Here is a 10,246-nt window from a genome sequence, read left to right as displayed (position 1 = left end):
AGTGAATCAAGCATCACTATCACTGTGGGGCTAAGTACATTCTAGCATCAAAAGACACAGTTTGCCGCACTAAAAGGCAAGACTCAGGCAGAAATCCTTTCTATATGGGAGCTGAGAGCAAGCTACAAATGAGGGCTGGAGAGGTGTCTCAGTGGTTAGAGCACTGAATACTCTTGCAGAGGACCCAGGCTCCCAGCGACTTCATGGTGGCTCACAACCCCTGTAACTCCAGTCCCAGGAGATCTAGTGCCCTTTTCTGATCTCCGAGGCTACCAAGCACGCACATGGTCACATTCATATATGCAGACAACACACACACACACACACACACACACACACACACACACACACACACACACACACACACACACACACACACACACACACACACACACACACACACACACACACACAATTTACAAAGAAAAAAAAGATAAAAAACCAGACTTGAAGTTAAGGCAGGAGAGAATTGTAGCAGGGACGTGCACTGAGTAGATGTGAAGAAAAAAAAAAAAAAGAAACAGATGAATTGCGATGTTAGTAACAATTCAAATGCAATTCAATCTGAAAGCAAGAACAACCAAGTTTTTAAAAACGACGATGTAATGAGAAAATTAGTCAGCAGAGGCGCTTTGCATAATCCTGCGGTCAAAAATAGAGTAGGGCAGGCTGGAGAGACCGCTCAGCCATTAAGAGCACTGGCTGCTCTTGTAGAGGACCCTGATTCAGTCCCCAGCACTCACAAAACGGCTAACAGTCCTCTATGACTAGTTCCAGTGGACCAAAGCCCTCTTCTGGCTGTCCAGGGTACTGCATGTATAAGGAGCAGTATATACATGCAGGCAAAACACCCATTCACATAAAAACATCTTTTTTTTTTTTAATGTAAAGAAATCCTCCAAAATGCAGGGATTAACAAGACCATGTTTATTGTCTGATGTTTTAGTATTTTTTTTCAGAACCTGACAGTTCAAGAATACAGTTAAGGCAACAATAAGGATTTCAGAACTACATAAATGGATTTTTCTCATATATTCTTGTAAGATGTAATCATACACTGGATTAACAACATACAGTGAATCTTTGGAGAATTCCCCAAAGTGAAGATTGATTTTTTTACAACATTCAAAACAAAAATCAACAATGGAAAGTCATTAAAATATTTTCATTATTGGGAAGCTGAAACTTCTCTGGGGAGGAACTCAGAACTGAAACCAAAAACTATAAAGATAAAAAGAGGGAAACAAGTGACATCAAAACCGATGACACTCAGCTAAAGCTGTATTGGGGCGGAGGGGGGGGAGATTTATAACTTTAATTGGTTTCATTTAAAAACAGAACACAACAGAACATACATATTCATGATACCACAATATACTTGGAGCAATCTCTCCTATTTGTCCTTGATTATTAGATGATGACTGGGATGAGCTGGGCATGTCCATTGCTCTTAGGGTCTCTTCTTGTGACTTCGTTTTCCTTTCCCATTTGTCTCCTCAGGGATGTCACAATGAGAATGGATGAAGCGATCAAGAATTTGTCTGTCTGCCAATAAAGAAAAGCAGAGGTTTCCAACTAAAATAGAAAACAGCTAAAATCCTAGGAGGAAGCAAATATCTGGTAGGAGTATGTTATTCACAAGTGTGTTATGAAAGGATAATTTTCGGGTACTGGGTATGTGTGGAGAGCACGGTGCCCTATTTGTTCAGAGCCAATCAGCACGCTCACCGGAAAGGGCACGGGCTTGTGAAGTAACAGACCCACAGTTCGGTTCTGTGCCAGCAACTATTAGTTAACCTACTTCTTTGTTCCTCCTCTCTGAGTGCAGGTCACCCAACTTACAACGCACTGTGGGAAGGACTATGCACACCATGTGTGATGTTACATGCTAAATTAATGTGTGTCGTTAATTAATTAGCACCCTTATCTGCCTTTACATGCTGCACAGTAATAAACACTGGTGAGGAAAATCATGAGCTGCCCTGAACATTTGGTAGAATTTAAGGCTGTCTTCTTCCTGTCCAATGTTGGGGGCCTTGTTGTCCTTAAGTCATAACTGTCTGCCTTTAGGAAGTCCTTCAATCCCACCTCCAGCTCCTGTGCTATGAAACAGAACCCTGAACACTTGTTAACTCCCTGGTCTGTGAAAGTCTTCATTCCCACTGCCATCCATTATTCATCCTCTTGGTTAGTGTCACAATGCCAGCTGAGGCCAGTGGATCAAGGCTGTGTGTGTGTGTGTGTGTGTGTGTGTGTGTGTGTGTGTGTGTGTGTGTGTACCTGTGTGTGTGTACCTGTGTGTGTGTTATAAGAAAACAATAACTTAAAAAGTTTAAAGTAAATTTAAATTTAAAATTTAAATTAAGAATACTATTAATTTCTCCCACCTTATAAAACTTTTATGCAAAGGAATTAAACAATTGTAACTTCCCTACCTGGTAAAACTTCGTTCATGGGAAAGCCCTGCCCTATTCCCAGACCCTGATGTCTGGGAGAGGCTCACTCCTCCTCCCTTCATTTCCCTCATGTCACTTTCCAATCAAAAGTCGACTATGAGGTCAAGCATCAGCCAGAGAGGAACTACCAAGTTCCCCTTGCATTAGAGATAGAAGACAGAGGTCACTTTGGCCTTGGGTGCTTGCTAGCCCAGTTTGAGTCACAGCCCTACATATTTTTACAAAAACAAATTGCCTTGCCAGCTTACTTTCACTTTGTTATTGTGTCTTTGTGTGATACCCAGGTTAGTCTTTTTCAACAGTGTGTACATGTAGTTTGTGTTCTCTGCAGTTACGTTTGGGTTTATTTGTGAGCTATTCCTGCTCTATCCTATCCCTTCCTTGATCCCAGTACTTTTCAACTCAGGTGTTTCTCTCGTGGAACAAAATACACTGACCTTACATGCAATGTTTGTCAGTTGACTTTTGAACACTGATGAACCATAGTCATTTAGAGTTTATTTCCATCACCTTGGAAGTCCTTCTAGATGCTTCCCAGTCAATACCGTTAACCCCAAGAGAGCCTCTGGTCCCATTTCTTTCACCATGGATGAGATTTGCCTGCTGTGGTCCTTCAAATACACGGAATCACGAAGAAGCTCATCTTTAATGTTTGGGTTTTGTTGTTGATGTTGTTCAGCATCTTTGAGTTTATACATTTTGTTTTGTGTGTCAGGAATGTGCTCCCTTTTATTGCCAAGTTGTTAAACTATCACACTTCATCTATTTTTCCTGGTGATGGAGATGGGGCTATTTCCAGTTCTGGGATATTAAGAATGAAATTGTCACATTTTTGTGCAAGCCCTTTTGAGCCTGAATAACTTCTTTTCTCTCAGGCTGATACCCAGCAGTGGAATTCCTAAGTCATGATGCAGGCATATGTTTACCTTTGTAAGATGCTATCGATGCTTTTCCCAGAGCAATTCCACTATTTGATAGTCCCCTGCCCTGAGGATAATGTACGCTCTGTGTCACCACCAATTGCTGTCCCCTAGTCTGTTCCTTTTCCCGCTTGTCTGTAGTTTTGGAGTTTATACTGAAGTATAGAAGCAACAAAGTGCCCTTTGCATAATGAAGACATGCATAGAGGGTAAATCAGACTGGACACATATTAGCCAGAACAAGATGACCCAGTGTCCATCAAACTTAACGTCAGCCAAGCTGCTCAAAAGCCATTGTGCTTTGACTGTGGTTTGTGATAGCTGATGTTGAATTGCCGGGAGCGATGACACCTTAGATATTAGAGAGACTTGGGATGCTTCAGAGAATCTCTTGTAAAAGTTTGCCAGCATCTTCTAAGTAACTCGTTATGTTGAGAGAATAGCTAACTCCAGTCCCAATCTACCTTTCCCCTTCCCCAAATGAGTAGAGCCTGGGCAAACAAGAATAGCTGATAGCAAACATTCCTCAGTCAGGTTACTTAGCAACCCTTCTTCCTGCAACCTCTTCATCTTACTAACAACCTGCTGTGTTTACACCCCTCTGATTGCCCGAATTATTGTGCCTTATCTGTACCTGCACACACACCCCCCCCCCGCTTGCCCTCCCTATTATTCTGTCTACCTTCAAGGACCCACGTACCAGGCAATAAACTCTCCCTGAGGAATCCCCACCCCAGGTCTTTCCCACTTCACTGCTGTATAAGGTCTCTGAGAAAAATAAAATTTTGCAGCTTGATCAGAAAGCCTGTCTTGCTGTCTTCCTGGTGTCACTTGTCCCTATTCATTCCAGGTCCTTTGAGGTTTCGGGGTTGACATTTGCAGCCCTGCTGGCTGGGGCATTGAATGACAACTTGACCAGATTCAGCCACACCTAGGACCAGTGGGGCATGGCTGTGGATTTGATGGGATGCTTCCAGAGAAGATCGATTCATGGACAGGTAAGAGGAGAGGCTGCCCTCAACGTGGGTGGTATCTTCCAAAGGATGACGTGGATAAAGAAAAGTCTGAAGAGGAAGCAGCCAGCAGGTGCTAGCAAACGCCTCTCCCTGAGCCTGTGTGTTTGTCTTGCTGAGGTTATCCTATGCTGACTTCCTTGTCCTTCCAGCATAGACTCCAAGACTCTCCAGAGAATATCTGGACTTAATGTGGTTCCCAATTGGGGATGCTGATTAGGCACATCCTGGATTGGGCATCTGTCTTATTCTCTATTTTCCTCAGATGCCCATTGTTGGACCACCCAGCCCCTACCCTATATGGCAATCTAATAAATCCCCTTTTATACAAATATTCTACTGTTTCTGTTGTTCCAATTCATGTCTTTATGCTGTTTCTTCTGCTGGAGTAGACCTGTCACTCCTTGATATGAGAACCTCATTGACTTGAGAACCTGTCTCTCATCTACTGTGGACCTAGGGCTAATTGGCACCTCCCAGAGGCTTTTCCTAGAATCAAAGATTTCTTTATGGTGGTAAATGTCACTATACCTATGCCTCTGTCTTCCACACTAGACAGTGAGTTACCTGATAGGATGGACTTATTTTTATTTATCTTTGTATTAAATTAGCATGATAGATACACAATCAATGAAGTTTTCTGAGTGAATACATGCATTTTGTTACAAAATTATTTATGTTTATGGGTGTTCTGCCTGCATGGATGTCTGTGTACCATGTGTATGCAATACCCATAGAGGTCAGAATAGGGTGTCCGATCCCCTGGAGTTATAGATGGTTGTGGGCTGCCAGACGGAGGCTGGGAATTTAACCCAGATCCTTGAAGAGCAGCCAATGTTCTCAACTACTGAGCCTCTTTCCAGCTCCAATCCATGCATTCTGAATTCTGGGCTTGATAGAAACACCTTACAAATTTTATGTTGCTGGAAAAAATAGGGAGTCATAGCTTTAAACGATACTAGAAAACCAGATTTCAGATAATTTTATCACTCAAGTGGGAAGAGAGTGGGCAGATGACAGGGTTTTACCAGCAGATAACATATGCAGGAACTGTCAGCTTCCACATTGTTGGAATCAAACTCAAGGAGTAAAATAATTCTGAACATAGATTGTCCACTAAAGAACACAGTCCAAGATTCTTGAGTTAGAAACAAACTCACTCTGGGTTTAAGCATCCCTATTGAAAATGCTCAAAATGTTCCAGATTTGCTTGGACTTGGGAATATGGGCATCTATATGGTGAGGTCTCTGGGAGATTGGATCCAAGTTTGAACACAAAGTTTGCTTCTGTTTCCTATATGCCTCGCAGACACAAGCCTGGGATAACGGTGTGTAACATTTTCCACATGTCTGTGCTTCAACTATGACAGTTGGTGTGAAGTAAGGTGTAGAATTTTTCACCTGTGGTCCCGTGGGTGCTCACAAGGTTTTGGATTTCACAGTAAAGATGTCTGTACCAAGCAGTGGTGACAGAGACTTCATGGACACAGAGGCCCACTTCAGTATCCTACTCTTCCTTCCTGCTCTGCTTTCTCCTATACCCTTCCTCAGTCTGCCCAGTCGTCACCCCAACTTGATGTTACTTAGGGGGGACGACTAGTGCCCTGGCCCCCACCCTACCATTTCTCTTTATCTCTCTGTGGGTGTCTCTCTGTGTCTGTCTCTCATCTCTCTCCCTCCCTCCTTCCCTACTGTCTTTCTCTTTCCATCAAAATACCACTGCTCTGCTCTCCTAGTCCACAAAAGCTTACTACTTACTTAAGATAATCTAATCCCATGATTTAAGCTGAGCCAACAATAAGTGAGCCTAAGACATCTCAGGTCTCCATTCTGAAATCCGGCTGAGCCCTGCTGTGAAAGTGCTGCTGGGATGGTCACAACTGACAGGCATTCTAACCCATCTTCCCTGATACCAGATGATGACAGGAGGTTTGGTGCATAAAAGCTTTAAAGGACCCTCCTGCGTGCCTGTGGCCCCATAAGAGCTGCACCAATGGGCAAGGGCATTAGAGTTGGGATAGAGTGGCTTCTCCAGCAGCCCAGGGCATTGTAATACAGCCAAAGCTCTGGGCCGTGTGCTTCCTGGTGTCTGCTCCCAGGGCTGCCCTGGAGAACCAAGAAGAAAGGAAAATCTAACTTGTCCCAAGGCACCTGGTTGGTTTACTGGGAGGTCTAGGAGAGGTAATGGACAAATCTTGATGCCTGGAAAGTTTATCTTCCCTGGTAAGAACAGAGGTCAAGTCAACAACGCTTAGCAGAAGACCCTCTCCTCACCCCTGCTGACCACAGCTCACTCCTAGGGAGCAAGGCCAAGCCTCAGATGGCACACATATGGAATGGGAAACCAGATGTCTGGCCCATGTGATGGCTGCATCTGGTATGGCTGGTCCCTGATTCCTGGGCAAATGTCAGCACCTTCTGAAGGAGGCAGAGTTCCTCTTCCTGTGGGTCCAAGGGATGTGGCTCTTAGAGGTAACATGAGTTCAGAGGGTGGTTTTACACAATTCACACCAAAACTGGTGAAGGGAGTGGCCAGCCAGCCTGGCTTTGCTGGTGTACTCCCCTGTGTCTTCAGGGACTTGCATAGCAGGTGTCCAGAAGGCTCTTAGTTCCTCCTGAAGAGACAGCCTGGCCTTCAGGCATCTGTTGAGAGGAATAAGGCTCCCAGGAGAAAACACACTCCCACTTGCATAGGAGGCAAAGCAGCTGCTTAGCCTGTTTCCCTGATGCTCAACATTCAGACACTCATTTCTTCTTGGGGTGTGTGTGTGTGTGTGTGTGTGTGTGTGTGTGTGTGTGTGTGTGTGTGCATTTTCCATCCTTAAAAGCAATTGAAAGGCTAAAGCAATGGCTTAGTGGGTAAAACCACTTACTTTGCAAGCATAATGACCTGAGTTTGAATTCCTATTGTCCACACAAAAAAGCCACCCATGGTTTCAAGTGCCTATAATCCCCGCACTAGGAAGCAAAGAAAAATGGCTCCCAAGGAACAAGATGGTCAGTCAAACAGAGAGCTGCTGATCCGAGAGAGGAAGAGCAAGATGGAAAGTGAGGGAGGAAGACTCCAATGTCCATGGCCTCCTTCGGCTCCCCTGTATGCACACACAGTAGGGCTTCAGTCTTGTTTGGAGTAGGAGATCTCTGCAGCAGAGGGGAGAGTCAGTTTTAGAGTTAACTCTTTGGCAGGGGAGGTGTGGAGGCTGAGACAGATGAAGGGCAGTGAGTAGTGATGAAGGGCCACAGAGGAGTGAGGGAGAGGGGTCCCAATTAAGAGTGAGCAACTGGGAGCCATCTGCAGCACACTGATCACAGAAAAGGGAGGAATTGGTGGCCCCACATTGCCCTGTGCACAACGTTGGGTGTAGGACGTATCTCTTAGGAACATGAAAATATCAGACCTTCTTCCTAAGTTTCTTTTATTTCCTCCTTGACACTAGTGTGTTGTCTAGTGGACAGCACATGTATGGCATAGAAAATCGCTTTATGTGGATGTTCACACCTACACTGGGTTGTGAGCTCGCTCTCTCTCCTCTCTCTCTCTCTCTCTCTCTCTCTCTCTCTCTCACACACACACACACACACACACACACACACACACACACACGCACACACCCCAGGCTTCTGACAGGCAGCTCTGGGAAGGACTGCTTCCTGTTCCCGGACTCCTTTGCTTCCTCGTTGACATTTTACCCTTTCTCAGGTGACCTGACATCCCAGAGCTGGTCCAATAAGCTTGTTACATGGAATAACTCTACCCTGTCCTGAGATGGTACTTGCTCTTTGTGGGTGTGAAATATGAGGATTCTTATATGTAAATAGCCCGTCACTAAAGAAATACAACCAAATGGGAAATAAAGCATAAATGAAATACAACAAAACTGTGAGATTTCCAAAAGGCAACTGGAGGAAGGGGAAGTCATCCCAGTACATGCAGTGCAACCACCCGTGAGGTGAGACCAGACGCATGAGCCATAGAGCAATGTGAACAACAAAGTCTCCAATGTGCCTTTTAGGAAAGTAAATCTCCAGTGGTCAAGGTTTGCATGACACTATGGGACTTTTTTTTTTTTAAGTGATTGTGGTGGTTTGAAACAAAATGGCCTCCACAGGCCTATAGGGTGTGGCACTATTAGGAGATGTGCCCTTGCTGGAGTAGGTGTGGTCTTGTTGAAGGAAGTGTGTCACTGGGGGAAGACTTTGAGGTTTCAGAGGCTCAAGCCAGGCCCAGTATATACAGTTCACTGTCTCTTCCTGCTGTCTGCGGATCAAGATGTAGAACTCTGAGATCCTCCTCCAGCATCATGGCTGCCTGCATGCTGCCATGCTTCCCACCATGGTGATAATAGACTGAACTTCTAAACTTTAAGCCAGTCCCAATTACATGTTTTCTTTTATAAGAGTGTCTGTGGTCATGGTGTCTCTTCACAGCAATAAAACCCTAAGACAGTGGTCTTTGTCTTTTTGTTTGTTCTTTTGGGGAGTTTTGTTTTTGTTTTTATAGTCAATACCATTGGTTAAAATGGGAACAGTGGCCGGGCGTTGGTGGCGCACGCCTTTAATCCTAGCGCTCAGGAGGCAGAGACAGACGGATCTCTGTGAGTTCGAGGCCAGCCTGGTCTCCAGAGCGAGTGCCAGAATAGGCTCCAAAGCTACACAGAGAAACTCTGTCTCAAAAAAAAAAAAAAAAAAAAAAAAAAAGGGAACAGTGTATTAGGAGTGGGAACAGCGTGTTAAGAAAGGCATTCACTATGCTGGAGAATGTATGGAGTAGAATCTTGAGGCCTCTTACCTTTGCTGGAAACACCTTGCAGGTACCTTTGGATTTGGGAAGGAGTAAATGAGTCTAAGATCATCAAGAAGTCCAGGCAGGCTTTCCCGTAGTCACTCGCGTAGGTGGTCTGCTTCTTTGTGCGCTCCTGGTTCCGTATGTAGCTGTGCAGCACGGAAGGCACTGAAGTGACACGGGGACAGCAGCACAAGCTGTCAACAAGCCGAAATGCCCACATCCTTGTTTGAACACACCCCTCACACCCGAGCCCTCATTCTACCAATGATTAGGGGCAGTGCCAAGCTGCTGCTATGGTGATGCTGGAAGTGGGAGGGACGGGAGACATGGCCCGATGAGGCTGAGTGTGATCACCATTTTCGGAAAATCAGTTCTTCAATTTTTTTAATGGTTTTATTTATTTATTATGTATACAATGTTCTGCCTGCATGCAAGAAGAGGGCACCACACCTCATCACAGGAGGGCACCAGATCTCATCACAGATAGTTGTGAGCCATGTGGGTGCTGGGAATTGAACTCAGGTCCTCTGCAAGAGCAGTCAGTGCTCTTAACCTCTGACCCATCTCTCCAGCCCATGACTTCTGCTCTTAACAGTGTGTGTAATGTTTTCCTCTTGCTTAATGATAAACAGACTTTGTAAAAATTTCATTTTCCCCCAGGGCATCGCATGTATCCTCAGAAATGCACATGAACGGACCCATTGCCAGTGACCTAGGAAGCCTTAGGATGAGCACTTTAGAAGAAGGGCGACATTTCCAGCAAGTGTGCTCTGTCCATTCAGACTAGAAGAAGTCAGAGAAGCAGGCAACTCCAGCCACTCATATTTGATATGAACTAATTTAGATTAATGTGGACTCTGAGATTTTTGGAGTTATAATTTTTAATAACAAAAATATGATGTTTTAAAAATGGTCAACTTTTGTAAAAATACAAACACCTTAAATACTGTCCTCAGTCCCAAGCATCCCCTTTTGAGGGACCAAATGTGAGGAACAGACTGGACCACAGATCTCAGCCCTTCCCAAAAGAAGAGCACCGGGATCTGAGAACTGCTTTAACTAAGAAAGACC

At 44.6% G+C, this 10,246-nt stretch overlaps 1 protein-coding gene across 5 annotated transcripts in view; it reads right to left on the bottom strand.

Annotated features, from left to right (window-relative positions):
- Positions 1 to 904: 904 nt before the first annotated feature.
- Positions 905 to 10,246, bottom strand: part of Tex26 (testis expressed 26) — a 41,987-nt gene continuing 32,645 nt past the window's right edge. For 4 of the 5 annotated variants that reach the window (XM_027413732.2, XM_027413730.2, XM_027413734.2 and 1 more), the window contains 2 exons: positions 9,179 to 9,340; positions 905 to 1,545 (listed from right to left, as the gene is read on the bottom strand). In XM_027413732.2, coding sequence (XP_027269533.1) covers positions 1,451 to 1,545; positions 9,179 to 9,340 — 257 coding nt within the window. In that variant the 3' untranslated portion in view covers positions 905 to 1,450. Of the gene's footprint in view, positions 1,546 to 4,952; positions 7,531 to 9,178; positions 9,341 to 10,246 lie in introns of those variants that run through there. The other variant, XM_027413733.2, reaches the window with a different exon arrangement.

This window comes from Cricetulus griseus, chromosome 4 (genome assembly GCF_003668045.3).
Source record: "Cricetulus griseus strain 17A/GY chromosome 4, alternate assembly CriGri-PICRH-1.0, whole genome shotgun sequence".
In the NCBI taxonomy this organism is placed as follows: domain Eukaryota; kingdom Metazoa; phylum Chordata; class Mammalia; order Rodentia; family Cricetidae; genus Cricetulus; species Cricetulus griseus.
The sequence above is the reverse complement of the archived record's forward strand: the minus strand, read 5'-3'. Positions and strand labels throughout refer to the sequence as shown.